Source organism: Corvus cornix, chromosome 15 (assembly GCF_000738735.6).
Source record: "Corvus cornix cornix isolate S_Up_H32 chromosome 15, ASM73873v5, whole genome shotgun sequence".
Classification (NCBI taxonomy): domain Eukaryota; kingdom Metazoa; phylum Chordata; class Aves; order Passeriformes; family Corvidae; genus Corvus; species Corvus cornix.
The window spans coordinates 10,561,679-10,577,087 of NC_046345.1; the positions used below are offsets into that span (position 1 = coordinate 10,561,679).

At 44.5% G+C, this 15,409-nt stretch overlaps 1 protein-coding gene across 1 annotated transcript; it reads left to right on the forward strand.

Moving 5' to 3' along the window:
• Positions 1-289: 289 nt before the first annotated feature.
• On the forward strand, positions 290-14,696 carry RAB35 (RAB35, member RAS oncogene family). The gene is made up of 6 exons (XM_039561075.1): positions 290-462; positions 4,011-4,061; positions 4,816-4,939; positions 11,577-11,701; positions 11,788-11,912; positions 12,439-14,696. The coding sequence occupies exons 1-6, from the start codon at positions 291-293 to the stop codon at positions 12,565-12,567; spliced, it is 726 nt and encodes a 241-aa protein (XP_039417009.1). The 5' UTR covers position 290; the 3' UTR covers positions 12,568-14,696.
• Positions 14,697-15,409: the final 713 nt, after the last annotated feature.

Genomic DNA, 15,409 nt, shown 5'->3' on the forward strand with positions numbered 1-15,409 from the left:
ACACACTGGCGCCTGACGAAAGTCTCTCGGCGGCTCGGCACAGGGGCAAGACAAGGTCCCCGTCGAAGGGAAGCGGGACACGGGCGGCGGAGGACGGCGGGTCCCTCACACTCCGGCCACGGCCGTCGGCGTGCCCCAGACGCCTCAACCGTCACCCCTTCACGCGCAGGCGCGGCCGCACGGGGCGCGCGAGGGCGCGGCCGTTTTCCCGCGCAGACGCGGCGTGGGGTGGGGCGGAGCCGGCGCAGGCGCGGAGAAGCAGCTGGCGGCTCCTGGTGGCGGCCCTGCGCATGCGCGGCGGCGGCGCCGTTGTCAGTTCCGGCTATTTGTCCGGGAAGTGGCTCCGGCTGGAGCCGCCGCCGCCCCCTGCTTCCCCCGCCCGCTCTGCCGCCCGCGGCCGCGCCCCGGCCATGGCCCGGGACTACGACCACCTCTTCAAGCTGCTCATCATCGGCGACAGCGGTGAGCGCGGGCGGCGCGGCCCGGGGGCGTGGGTAGGCCGCTGGCGGGGTGGCCGCCCCTTGGGCCGTGAGGGGCTGGAGTGCTGTGGCGGGGCCGGGGCGGGCGGCGCGGGGGTGTCGGGGAGGGGCGGCCTCCTCCTCCGCCCGGGGCACCCGCGGCCTTGTGCTGTCGGTGCCGCGGTGCGGGACTGAGCCGGGACCCTCGCGCTGTGTGTGAATGGCGGGGCGCGTTCGCTTGGGCTTCGTGAGGTTTTATCTGATAAACCTGCGGAACTGGCTGCCACAGGATATTATGGTAAACAGCTTGGCTGGGTTTGAGAAAAGGCAGATTAGACACGTAGAAGTCAAGACAGCACTGGCAGTGCTGCCGGCATCAACCTTGGCGAGCGCATGTTTTGACGGCGCCCACTAATCTGTTGCTGGGATGAGGAGGGGATTCCCTTCCCCTCTGAGAGGCAGTTTAGGGATCGATGGGAAGGGCTGACTGCCCTAAGGACTACCAGTGTGGCAACTAGTACGTTTTAACAGTCGTTATTATCTTAATTATCCCTTAAGACTTTTTCTATGCTTCAGCCTGAAGTCTCAGTTGTAGAGTTCATCATTTTTTTTAGTAAATCCTGGAAGAGCTGGTAGCCTTGTGTACTTTTATAGTATAAGGATACAGTATATCCTTATATTATAGGATGTAACTATCTAAAGGTGTAGTTTGAATTTTTTGAAAATAGACCTTTAAATACTTCTGCAGCAGCCTCAGAAACTTCTGGAGGGCTGAGCATGTGAACTGTGCCAGTGTCTGGTGCTTTGGTCTGAATACATAAGAATTGGGATTGGGAAGATTTCTGCCTTTGGCGCAGCTTAGTGTGCTTACAGCAGCTTACAGTTGAATTTCCATAAACTGGAGAAGGGTGCATCCACCTTCTTCTTTTAACAGAGGTGTGGTCCTTCGGGCGGCAGGTCCCGGCATGCAGCGAGGCACAGCTCTTGGATGAAAGTGCAATGTTGCACGATCTTGGCAGTTGTCACCTTCAGAAGCTTTAGCTTCATGTAAAAAATGTTTTATTCTATACTAAACTGTGCCTGCATGAAGGGATCTAAGGAGGGAGACAGGACAACAGCTTCAGAACAGCTTAAACCCCATCCAGTTCTGGGAGCCTGTGGATTATTACAACTAAATGCTGCATTCTGAGTAGAGCAGAAACTCTGTTGCTTGCTGATGAGTTCCAAAACTGTTCAGGGAAGAGAAAGAGGGTGATGAAAACTCTGAGGAAGACTTCTCCTCATTTTAAACAATTAAATAAATTTTCTTAGGTCTTCTTGAGCAAAATCCCTATATATAGATATATCCAGTAAAGGAGTGTTGTGAGAATTGTCAGGATGCCTGTGGTTCTCTGCTGTAATTAAATCTCATGATGAAGTTTGAGTATAGATTTTTCTTTGGTTTTGTTTTTGCTAACCCCAACAGGAAGGCTTTGTCTGTGCTTTCACAAAACAGTTTGCTTGCCTTGTTTATTAACATTTATTCTCTGCAATAGGAAGTAGACTGTTACTGGATAGGATAGTTCTGTCTCATCTGCTTTCCCCTGTATGCAAATCTGTCAAGAGGGTAGTAGGTTTGTGTGTTTTTAGAGCAGGTTATCTTGAAAAGCTGCTGGTGATTTCAGCTGTGCCAGGTATTTAAAAATAATACAGAAGATCTGTGCTTTGCATCTGCTTCTTTAATTCATTCTACTGTTCAGTAAGATATGGGTCTTAGAAACTTGTCTGACACTAACATTTGCTTTCATTTTTAATTGTGCAAAGTCAATAGGCCTTTTCTTTGTTTTGTTTCATTTTGCTGTCTTCAACAAGCTGAGGGCCCTGTGAGCCTTCTCTTCAGATCTTCAAATATCTCTGTGTGGGAAGTGTGGGGTCACCAAGAGTGTGGTTTCTCTATGTGTGAACAGTGTGGGTCAGAGGCAGTGTTTGTTTAGTGAGATCGTTGTCACAGGGAGCATGTAGAACTTCCTGAGTTTGGGAGGTTTCTTCTCTCTGGAAGCTGCCAGCGTGCTGGGAGCTGTGCAGCTTGTGCAGTGGAGGGCAGTGTGACAGAGAGCAGTGTGATGTGCAGTTCTGCAGCACTGCCCAGGGATGGCTGACGCTTGGAGATGGTGGTGTGGTCTGACAAGTCTGCAGGTTCCGGCACCTTCTTGCCTTTCACTAAGCTGAAGGCCAAGGCTGCTTGGTCAAGAAGTATAGCACTTGCTGCTGAAACGTTCTTATTTTTTCTTAGTTGACCGGTATTTGCAGAGCTTTAACTCTTGCTAAATAACCAGTCCTCTGTTTAAGTACAGGAATTGCTCTACTACCTTTTTTGAGCTCAGAGGTATTGATTATATGTATGCTGTAACTTTGTGTTTTTCAGTTTCTTTCCTCTTTTCCTCCTTAGCTTGTCAGTAATGAGAAATGAGCATGGCTTCTCCAGATGGCTGGTGATTTGAACTCTTTGCAAATGATACCTGGTTCACTGCAATCATGCAGATTTTTAGCTTGGTTTTTACTTTTTGTTGGTAGCTGTTGTCACATGCCAGCAGCTGGAGTTCTGCACAGCCTTGGCATAGGTCTTCTATTAAGAAAAACTTGCAAGTTATACATCATCAAACGAATAACTTTGAATAACTTCTACCTGAAAAGATTTAATAGATAATTACCCTGGTGAAGTTGAATTTCCTATTCATGCCATAGCAGGTTTATTTTGGGGAGGAAGGGTTACTAACAGCAGAGATGTTGTGCAGAGATAACAATGTGGGGGTGTTCGGATAAATGCTTCCCTGCAACAGGGTGTGATCAGGGTGCAAACAATCAATTATGGAAAACCTGGATGAAGTGCTACTCAAAACACTTAGAAAAATGTTTCATTGAACATTTTGGCAATAGGTACAGCTTCAGAAAGGTATGTGTCCTTCCTGTTAGATGTGGAACAAGGCTGTTTTGGATGGCAGTGATTCCCAGTTCCTGTTTGGTTTAGGCTTCCATTAGTCTGTGGCCATGCTAATGTGAGCTTTGTAGTACCGAGCCCTGGTCCGATTGTCAGAGCAGTCAAAATTCCTCACAGAATGGGAGGCAGGCAGTGGTGTTATTGATGTTACACATGATGTGCAAGTGGAATTCAATAGAGTGCTGAATTCAGAGCTATGTTCTGAGCACTTGTTAATTCACAGGACACGCTCAGCTTTGGCTCTTCCCCTAGCCTCCTGATTGTAAATTTGCTTTTAGGTATTATTCTTCTCTGACCTCTTGACCACAGTTCAGAAGCTGCAGTTTGAGGGTGTGCTGAGGGCTAGAGGAGAGGGGGAACAACTCCCACCTCCCTGCGCTGCTACTAGAAGCATCCTAAGTCTTGGGGTGACTGTGCTTGGTCAAATCTCCAAGGAGAATGCTGAGATGAACAGTCAAGGTGGATGGTACCATATGATCTGCTGATCTTTATGCAGTGGATGGGTAAAACACTGTTATGTTCCCTGACCCCCAAGATGACTGTATTCAAAGATTTGCTGTGTTTGTTTGTCGTAGGTGTGGGCAAGAGCAGTTTGCTGTTGCGTTTTGCAGATAATACCTTCTCAGGTGAGTGGTTTGTTTCCTTAAATAAGTGAAATGCTCCAGGTTTGCTCCAGTGCTGCTGGTTGGTGAGGAATCTGTGTTTGCCCACTGATAGCTGGGAATACATTGTGCTTTAAACTTTGCATCTCTTGGTGTAAGCCTGTACGGGCCATCCTGTCTGATCTTCACTTGCAGTTGGAAGTCCCTGAGTATTGAAATACTGAGGTGGTTCCAGAAACAGCTTAGGTGGTTTAGGTTATGCTGTACTCTCTGCAGACTTCCTATTGGCCATTTGGGATTTAGATTGATTATTGTGGTAAACCACTTAAATTTGTGATATAACCAGTTTATTGGGAGGAAAGTCTTAGAACAGACTGTATTCAAAGTAAGTGTTTGTACAAGCATTTAAAGCAAAGTGTTATCTCAAAATTTTCACAAATGAAATGCTCTCATAGTTGCTGTCTATTTCTTGAGCTATTTGGGTGCATACTCTTTATCATTGTGGTTGAAAAATAATAATTTTATGTTGTAACACTGAGCTTTTAATTTTAGGGGTGGCATGGGAGAAGTGGTTTTATGGCTAGGAAAAAAAGCTGTTAGCTGCAGATAAAAATATGCAGATCAGCATGATATAAGGCATTTTAAACAGTAAGCAGATATGGGGAACCTTGTTCTGTCCAGTCTGAGAGCTGCTGCCAACTAGTGTTCAAGCAGTGTGCTTTGGGACATCCAAAATAAACAACACTTAGGTTCTCACTTACCCACACTTTCCCTCCAGGCAGCTACATTACCACCATTGGAGTGGATTTTAAAATCCGAACAGTTGAGATCAATGGAGAGAAGGTGAAACTCCAGATCTGGGACACAGCTGGCCAAGAACGCTTCCGGACTATTACGTCAACGTGAGTAACACTGGGCTTTGTGCTGTGCAGCTTTGGGTCTGGATCTCGTAGTCCAGAGTTGGGGTTTAGATATTTAAGTGTTGCAGTAGATAACTAATGATAGCTGTGTGGTCTGTACAGTGAAACTTCTCTCAGCTGTTTCAGAACCGACCATGGTGGTGATACTCTGGCAAGGTTTGGAACTGGGATTTCAAAGTTCCTCCACCCTCCACCAAAACCCTGGTGGCTTTGTCTTATTTCCCTGCTGCTGGTTTCCAAATGGTAGAACTGGAATTATTAGACTGAATGTAGTAGAAAACTTGTCTCTGTGCCTGTCCAAGTTCATCCTCTGATTGAATGCACTGCAGAAGCACGGAGTGCAAACCCTCTGTCAGTGTCGTATAACTAATGAACAGCTTGGAGATCAAAGAGTAGGATTTCTGATCCTTGGTTTTTCTTTAGGACAAATGCTTTAGTAGCTATCTTTGTGTGGAGTTATGCTGAAGTAGATGCCTACATGATATTAACCTTTTCCTTGGTTGGAATCAGATTCAAGCTCATTGTCCTTTTGAACAGCATGTGCAGAGCTTTTCCTGTTCCTGAAGAAACCACACCCAGAGCTGCAGTGATGGGAACTAAGAATAAAATGTGTTTGTAAACTGACTGCAGTAAAGGTGGACCGCTTACTGGGGAAGAGGGAAAAGTACACTTGGAAATGGAACTTTTGTTTCCTTGGGTATTAACCAAAATAGTAATTCTTGAAAGACCCATGTGTTTTACTTGGTCTTTCATGACTCACTTCTCCTTTAGTTCTTGTTTGAGAGGAGGATAATTTTCAGCTGATGAATTAAGTTACTGAGACCTGAAAATAATGAGATTGGTTACATCTGTGTTACAGCTGAAGCACTAGAAATGGCCAAGTTTAATGTGATGTGTGCACTGCCCCTTTCCTCTGCGCTCCTATGCGGATATTACTGGATTACTTCCATTGTTTCTTAAGTGTTTAGCTTGGAAAAAAAACTCAGTTGCCTCTTGTAGGGTTCCTTCGTGGGACATCACTTCTTATTTCAGTGCTGCAGGCAGCTATGGGAAGGAAGTGGTGAGGGGGAGGCAGCCGTGCAGTGCTGCAGCCCCTGTCAGCTGTGACAGGCTAGTCAGAGTGCCCTGATTACTGCTGAGTCAGCAAATGGCCTTCCTGTTCGCATATTCCCTGAGGCGACTTGGAGCTTGGTAATGAGCATTGGGACGTGAGGCTGATGCCAGCTAGCTTAGAAAGCCATGGTGTATCCAGCATTGAGCAGGGAATACCAGCAAAGGAGGATTCCTTCTGTCAGTGGGAATAGCTACAGATTGGACTTTGCAAGAATGTAAATTCTTTTCTTGATTAACATTTAAAATAGATAAGCTGAAACAGTTTGAGGCATTTGTGCCATGACCTGTTGGAACTCTGTTGCCACTTCCTTTTGCATAGCTTTTTTACTCAAGTGAGGTGTATTTTACTTTGGGGGGAGCTAAAGTTTCGAGGTTTCTGCCTTAGCTCTGGTAGTTACACAATCCTCCATGGTCAGGGAAAAAGATTTGCATTTTGTGCAATTCTAAGAAAAGAAGTTCATGTATCTAAGTGCATTTGAATTGTTGAGGAAAACGGTTTGGGAATGCTGTTTACGTTGAGACGAGGGCTCCTCTTGCTAAGTTGGCTGGCTGTGCCTCTCTACTGTTCCTAATCATATCACCTATAAAACCAGGAGATAACAAGAGTTGGATTTTAGAAATGGTTCTGGCTGGGTTGGTTTTTTTTCATTTATTGACAAAGTACTGTAACCAATTTATTTATCGTAAACTGAGTGACAAATCAAGTAACCTTGTTTTTTCTTACAAAAGAGCTTGGCTGTCAAATCATGGGTGGAGTGTGAGTGCCCTGTCAACAGATTGTAGTAGTCTGCCTAGTCTTTGACTAGATTGAGGTTTAGACTGAAGTTAAGAACATAAAAGGTGTTCCTTCAGTATTACAGTAGGTCAGGGAGTCCCTTTACAGTGAAAGGCAGAGTTCAGATTGATGTTGAGCCAAGGCTGGCAAGAAAACTTGAAATTAGAGCCTATCTGGTAATTACAGTAATAGGTTGGAACTGCTGCTGTGTGGACTTAGAACTGCAAAATGGTAGAGGTGGTAGGAAGTTAATAGTGGAAAATTGGGAAACATTAAAAGGTTGTACTAGTTTGATTTCACTTGACTGTAGCTACAGTCAAAAGCTGAAGAGCAGAATAAAACTGTTAAGGAACAGAAATCAAGTTGATCTGGAGTACTCTACAGAAGCTCAAGAAAATGAAACTAGATCAGAATTGTGGACTAGGAAGTATAAAGGCAACTAGTTTTATTGTCTTTTAAATGTGGAAATACTGGGATAGCTGGTGCCTTCTGGGAGGAGAGGCTGATCTGTGTGAATTTGGTTGCCATGGAATGTCATCCAGATTAAATTTTATTTAAATTCACCAGGGATTTAGCATGCCAGGATGCAGCTGTATTAGCAGGAATACTTAAAATGCATGAACAGCCAGTCCCCTGTAGACAGGACTACTTTGTCCTAATTCAGGACTGTGGGTTTAGGATTCAAGCGTTATATAATAGTTGTCAGATGCCAGCTCAGGAGTGATAGCAGAGGGATCTTCTGCCATGGTTTCCTGTGGAATGGCATGTTCAAGAGAGGGATAAAATTTTTGAGATGATAGAATTGCTGTGTCTTGTAAAGCAGATATGACTAAAAGACTAGTGGTTAAAAGACTAGTCTGTCTGACAATAGATGTGCTTCCAACAACCTGAAAGATGAGTATGAAACCAGATTATTAGAAGTCTCTGGAAATTGTTAGAATTCTAGATGAATGAAAAAATGAAGGAAATGTGTGCTACAAAGTAGTGAAATATGAACAAAGAAGCTGGAGTAAACCAGTGACCTGTCTTTCACATTTGGCAATTAACATGTTTTCCTGAAAACAGCAACATATGGGTCCTACTGGACTGACATAGTGTCTCTCTGAAATCTGACTTAGCTACTGCTGTGCTCCAAGAAACTGGTTGTTTTAACTCCAGATGTTAATATTGGGAAGCAATTGCTAGAGGGAATATGAAAACTTTCCCACTGATATCTTGCAGTAGGGAATGCCCCAATGAATGGCAAATGTTCCCTTGTGTTTACCAAGGCCGTGTTCAGGGACATGGGGGAGGATGCAGGTGGCTGAAGGACATGTTGAGTTTGGGTAACCCCCAATTTAATTCTAATAGTAGAACAAGCAATAAGGTGTTTATTTCAATGTAAATGTTGGCTTTCTTAAGCCTTTTCCACACCAAAGCTAAATGTAAAGCCTCTATATCTAGGGAACTCTTCAAACTATATGGGAGATTGTTGGCTATTACCAAGCAGCCAAGGGCATACACAGGTCAGGTTTGGTTGTCTTTGACCTCAGGAGGATACTTTCATGGATACCCTTAACATGACTAACTGGTCTAGAACATTTTTTTCTGTTATTTCACTGAGGTACTTCTACCAGCAGATGCTGGCTTTGGGGGTTTGCAGAGTACATGGCAGAGCATACCCACCACACAGATGACAGCCAGCATCAGTCAGTCTGTAACTGGGAGCCTCAGACTGAGGACATCAGGTCTCTTCTGCTCTCATTTCTGTGGTCTCCATCTTCCCAAAAATGTGGATGGGAAGGAGATAAGACATTCTTTCCCTTGTGTCAAAGTCTCAACTACCTCCTGGTTGCCAAAAGCACAAAATTTACACCTACTCCTCCCTGAATGCCAAAAGCCCCATCTGTTCCCTACTTGCCAAAGCCCACAACTTGTTATAAAAGCAATTCTGCACTGCATCATTCTGGAAGTTGAAGTATGGGATAGGATAAATCAGATTTTGTTTTCTAGTACTGTCCTGCATTTGGGATTGGAGAAACTTTGCTGTACTTGTTAAGACTAAAATGTTTTCTAGGATGAAGAGCCGTATCTAACAACTGATAGAAAATAGCATGACCAGCTTTTTGAGAAAAAATGTGTGCTGTGGGACATAAGAGTTAGAGAATAACAGGTAGTCATGGTCTTATCTCTCAGGCTTATCTCTCTTGGTAATGACAGCCAATGGAGAAAATGACATTTCAGTGTAGATGAGAGGTCAGCAACCTTTCTAGAATGACGTGCCAGACAATTTTCCCTTCCAAAAATAGAAGCTGTGTATGCTGGTAGGAACTCAGCAGGAATCAGGGGTTGCTGTCTTGCACAAAGGAAGATATTTCTGATGAGGTGGTTGGCAATATCAGTGGCAGGAGCTCCAAGCTCCTGCTGGGTTCCCATTGCTGTGGTGGTCTCTGCTGCAGGGTCCAGCCCACAGTCCTCATTCCAGGAGCACAGTCTGACTGTGCTGACGTTGTGTCAGGAGTGGGATCGGTACGTGCAGGCTGCCTGTTTTCCCTGACATCATATGCTTTGCTTAGAAGAAAATCTAGGTGTATGGACAAGGTAGGAGCAGCAGGATACTCTGCTGGGCCCCCTGCTTGGGATGACAGGGATGCCAGGCTGGACTCAATGGTGTGCACAACAGAATGAAGCAGCTCAGCATAGGTGCAGCTGAACCACTGCACTTCTCTAAGGGCTGAGGGTTGTCTTGGCAAATGCAATCCTTAGTGTTAGGGAGGAAGTGGTAGGTCAGCCTGAGGGCTGCTGAATTAAAAGACTATTAGGTGATGATGGGGGGAGGGGAGAGCTTGAAGATAATTGGTTTATTGTTTAGCTGTGGAGAAATCCAGTGTATTGGTAGGATTGGGAATCTTTCCCTTTCTGATGTTATCACACAAAACAGGGTTCATCAAAACCAGTGTGCAGGACATGTTGGTGTCAGGAGAGGATGGGTTATTTTTGCGACGTGGATTCAGGCCATGGAGTACTTCTCCCTCTAAAGGATCCAAGTTACAAATTAAAATTGAGTTGTAATGAAGTAAAGCACAAATGCAGTGCTGTAGGAAGTTTTGAAGCTGTTAGAACTGACTGTGAATGGACTAGAACATTTCGAAGTGCATGATCTCTTACGGGCTGGGAATAAGTAATTCTTACCTGAGTTAGTTCCTGCCAAGGGAAGTGAATGTACAGCATAAATCACTGGTAAAACATGGCATGGGAGAAATATTTGAGTGTCTTCTGCAAATGCCCAGACAAGCAGTAGGAGCAGCGGACTGTTCTACAGAGCATCATGGAGGAGCACTGATACCCCAGGACTGTGGCTGCAGGGGGATCAGGAGAGGAATATGTGTGACTCTGGAAGTGATCTGTGCCTCTCTGGAAGTCTGTCTGATGGTGTATAAAGGCAGGTGGCTTCTTCTGTAGAAGGTCGATGAGGCTGGAGGTGCGAAGAGACAGTAACTTGCTCGAGCACTTCAGTAGCAAAGTGAGCTGAAGCTTTGAGATCTTCTCAAAAATGTGTTTGGGTTACATTCAAAGGCTTTGAAGTTCAAAGGTGTGTTTGCTGAGTTGGAATAACCAAAAAGGAGCAGAATGGTTACAGTGGACATCTCTGAAGTGCAGTGGATGTACTGCAAGAAGTGCTTGTGGTAAGAGAGCAAGGTCTAGGAATGCTGTCACAATTTAAGGAAAAACCATCAACTTTGTATGCTGGCTTCTTGAATTTGTTTTACTAAAAATTTTAATATTGATCAGAAGAAAGAGAAGAGGATGAAAGGAAAAGAATAAAGCTATACCTACTATAAAAAATGGATCCTCGCTGTTAACTGTTTTCTGTTTCAATTATGTTTGGGGTTTTTTTGGGTCACAGCTGCCTAATTTGCAATAGGGAACATACCTGGTAGCCTTGTGATTGGGGCTGAAGACTGAGAAGGTAGAACTTGCTGGTTTTTTATATAGCATTCTCATGGTGCACATACTGTCTGTCTTTGGTAGCTTTGTGCAGGTGATAATGTTGGAACCTGAATTCAGATATTTTTCTTGCATATCAGACTTGTGCATCTTTTAAAGGTGCCAGTTGCCCAAGACTAATGGCAATAAACTGAAATAAAACTTATTATTAATGGCTAAAGGTAGCAGAGTGTATTGAATGCACATATGGAGTAGATCTGTTGAGTAGGAAGGTGTGATCAGAACACAGTCGCTCAAAAAGACAGAAATTTTTGAGAGCTCAAGAGAACTGTGACTGAGGGTTGGGTATATTTGGAGATCTGCTGAAATTTTAGTCTGTATGTGATCATTCACAGATAACAGAATTACTCTAAAAACCTGATGTGGCTTATGCAGCCCCAAGGTCCACATCACAGCCAGTTCTGAGGACGTGCTAGGGGTACCACTGCCTTTGGTCCTGTAGCTGGAAGACAGTATTCATCTTGAAGGTCTTGACAGCCTGAACAAGGAAGATTTTAGAAGTCTTCGGACTTGGAAACCTATTTGTATAGACTGAATGAGCAGGGAGCTCTGTAGCTTTAGAGGAGTAGCCTGGGATCAAGCTGTTATAAAAGAGCTACATGAGTCTCAAGAGAAAGAAAATAGGGGCACTTGATTACCATCACCTGAGGATTTTTTGTGACTCCTGTAGAAGCTAAGTGGAAGAGCAAGAGCTGGGAAGGAGATACCTTGAGTTAACATTTGCTGTACTTTTGTGCCCCACAGGTATTACAGAGGAACACATGGGGTCATTGTTGTCTATGACGTAACGAGTGCAGAATCTTTTGTGAATGTAAAACGGTGGTTGCATGAAATTAATCAAAATTGTGATGATGTCTGCAGGATACTAGGTAGGTAATTAGGGATTTCAGCATCTTATTTAGTGGGCTGTCCTGATGAAATACCAAACTGACCTTTCTTCTCTTTCCTTTTTTAGTGGGGAATAAGAATGATGACCCAGACCGAAAAGTGGTAGAAACAGAAGATGCCTATAAATTTGCTGGGCAGATGGAGATCCAGTTGTTTGAGACCAGCGCCAAAGAAAATATTAATGTGGAAGAGGTAATAGAATATTCAGAAGAGTAGAGATACAGTAATTTGGGGATAATTGTGAGGGAGGAAATAAAAATTCCATTCTTCCCATTGACGAAGAAAGATAAAGTGCTTGTACGAGTTGCAAGTAGTAGGTAAAATGTCAAAAAGAGACATTCCACTGTTTTTGGAAGAGTTGGAGAAGCGAAATGAAGGAGCCCATGCTGCACTTTCAGTAGCTTTACAGTGCTCACGTATTAGGAAAGACTTGAGAATGCTTGTAGGAGGTATGACTGCTCATGCTGCACTCCTGGCCTCAGTTGCCAAACTACCCTGGTTTTATTTACTGGTTTGGAAAAAGGGACAGAGGTACTATTTAGTTTGGGAGTAGGTTGGGAAAAGGTATTGGATTTCCACTCGGGCCATAGTGGGCTGGGGAAGGTCTCTGAAGCATTATTGAAACATGTAGAAAAGGGGAGTGGCTTCCAAGGAGCAGCACCCCACAGGAGCCAGCCTGAGTTCTGGGGTGGTCTGAATGTGCTTGTTTCTCTTGCAGATGTTTAATTGCATTACAGAGCTTGTCCTGCGAGCAAAGAAAGAAAACTTAGCAAAGCAGCAACAGCAGCAACAGAACGATGTGGTGAAGCTAACGAAGAACAGTAAAAGGAAGAAGCGGTGCTGCTAATGCTCCTTCCCTGCTGCAGAGACTCTGCTCTCAAACAGATCAGCCCCTCCAGCTAGACTCTGGCAATTCCACTGGGGCAGGCTTTGGGAGGACTTTCTCAGTTTTGTGCCGTTATTTAAAGATTATTTTTTCTCCATGTTTTCTATCAAGAGGCGCTGGCACCTTACCACTGCCGTGCCAAGAAGGTATTGGATGGAATCTTGCCCCCCCCTCCTCCCCTGCTCATTCCAGTGCGCCTTGTAGACAAGAAGGACGCTGCCTACCAAGTGGACTAATTAACCCAAGAGTTTGTATATAATGTATATTGCTTTAACCAGCCTTGCCTCCCTGTTGTCGCTTTGGCTTCTGCCTTCTTAATGTCAACCAATCATGAACTGCAGAGTTCATCTTTTTAAAGAAAAAGGTAAAAAGTTCTTAATTTGAGTTGGCCCCAGGCTGGCAGCGACTGCTTCTTGGGGTCTACAGCTGCATTTCTGTTGGGCTCCAGGCTGGCACCTGGTGCCCCTGGGGTCCCTGGCTTCTCCTGAAGTCCCAGGCTTTTACTGGGGCTCAGGCTGTGTTTTTCTAGGTACCAGGATTGCAGGTGTCGCTGCTGGAGCCTGGGGTTTCACTTCACCAGCCCCTGGGCTGGTAGCTGGTGCTGCTGCTGGGGCCTGGAATTTCAGCTTGCTGTCATCCAGATTTGTGGCTGGATCCTTGGGTTTCACCTCCTTGTCCTGCAGCCCACCTATACCTGTGCTCTCCTGTAGTTTGTGTCAAGATACTGGAAAACAAACTGACCTGCAGAAGTGGGATTTGTTTGGATAAAACCTTTTTTGTTTTTTTAAAGCAAAGTTTAACTACTTTGACCTCTGCTTCTGGTTCTGCCAGTGTCCTAAGTGAGGGTCCATTTGTTTTGAGAACAAAAATCATGTGATTCTGCCAAAAACCCCAATCTTCTTGTTGCCCTGTCCACAGATAGGCAATCTGAACTTGAATGTGAGTTTTGGTGGCAAAGCTTTTGTTTTTGAGAGAGAAAAGGCATGAAAAAAAAATCCAGCTCTTCTTCTTGATGTCTGAATATGAAAACTGCAGGATCATTCCCAGGATTCTTCTGTTAGGAAAGAGGACTGCTGTTCAATGCAAAGAAATGGGAAGCTTGCTTGCTTGGATTTTGTGGTGGTGGAGGATCACACTTGGAAACAAACCAGGCTTGCTGTGCTCAGCAACATTTTCTTGGCCCTTGTCAGCCTTTCTGGGAAAACAAGGGCTCACTTCCTCAGCCTGAATAGATGTAGTTAAAGGTAAAGAGTGTATGTGTGTATAACTAAAATATCAAACGTCTGGGCTGAAAGGACATGCTCAGCACCTGAATTACTGCCTAAATAATATTAAAAAATAATTTTTCCTTAAAAGGCATGGAGGGTATGACTTCTTTTAAAGCCTTGAAGGTGGACGTACTCCATGTGCCAGTAAGTGGCCCTATGGAATTGCTGGCCTTAGTTTGGTAGGATGTGATTCACCCATGTCCACGAGCTTGGAATCAGCCCACTTCTCTCCCTTCCTCACCCTTCCCCCAGAGAGGCTAAATTTTAGTCACTTACTTTGCCTGCATTTTTTTAGATTTTTCGGGTTGTGGTAAGAGCCTTGATCATACAATCACATCACAATCAAATCACTTCAAAGACTGTTTCCGAAGTGCAAACAATGAATGTGTAACACATGGGTTTTTTAATTGGTTCAGGTGCTGGGGATATATATCCAGCTGCCTTCACCCATTTCTTTTCTTCACATATCTTGCTTGCATTGGTAACCCAAGAATTTGAGTGAGCTGGGATGATGCTGCTGGAGTGAGCTCTGGTAATTGTAAGACTTGAGTGGCTGTGGAAAGTGGTGGCTTAGATCACACCAGTCCATCCTGTCTGCTCTCAGTGTGGAATGTGGTCCACACTGGAGAGGGGCTGGGTCAGTCCCTGGAATGCTCCTGTAGGGAGCTACCCCCTGCAGATTAAGGGGCCCAGCTGTGTTACTTTAGGACTCTTGTTGGTAGCATGTGTGCAGATTTAGGAGGGAGTAACTTCATGTAGGCAGAAGCAAAGAACATGTCTGAATTTACTGGAAATGATGCAATAAAATGAGGAAATGGTGCACCCAAGCCTGGAGTGTTCTCTTATATGGAAAAATTGGTCCTCTTTGAGTCTAGGTTTTTGTGGCTGTGGTTGGAATTCTATCAATCCAGGTCCTGCTTCCTGGCTTAAAGTGGGAATTTCTTTTTTTTTTTTCCCCAGAGCTGGCCGTAGAAGAGCAGTTACCTCTGCTCTTGCCATCACTGTTCAATTGGAAGGGGTGGGGACTGTGTCTCTAGTGGTGCTGATGTGAAGCTTCCTAAATGTTGAGCAATGGAATGTCTAACTGGTTTTTCAGGATTATTTCTGTAATGAAAGTTTCTAATTATGCTTTTAAAATAATTTTTAAAAACTAAAAATAAAGCTTACAAGCTGCCAAATCTTTTTTTGAGGCTCTGTTTCCTCTGCTGTCCAGCACCTGGAGGTGGAGGGTGGCAAGCCAAGATGTGAGCTCTGCTGCCATTTGTAAAAGGGTTATTTCCTGAGAGGGGATATTAAGAAAACCATAATTAATGCTGTCAAATGTTTAGTCGCTGTTTTAGTTTGAATGAAAGAGCAAGGTGGAACAGGTAACTTATTTCTGTGTGAAGTGAGGTGCCTGTGATTGTGCTGTGATCTTTTGTCTTCTCAACAGAAAGTATTGAGTGAGCTTTGAAAGCTCCTCCTTCCAAGGTGACTAAAAAGCATCTGGAGTCTCTCCTCACTTTCCCAGGAAATGAATGTGTGTTTAATTAATG

Coding starts and splice junctions, on each gene's coding strand:
- RAB35 (XM_039561075.1), top strand. CDS start 291: ATGCGCGGCGGCGGCGCCGTTGTCAGTTCCGGCTATTTGTCCGGGAAG. Junction 4,062..4,815: donor TGCAGATAATACCTTCTCAG/GTGAGTGGTTTG, acceptor CTTTCCCTCCAG/GCAGCTACATTACCACCATT. Junction 4,940..11,576: donor TTCCGGACTATTACGTCAAC/GTGAGTAACACT, acceptor TGTGCCCCACAG/GTATTACAGAGGAACACATG.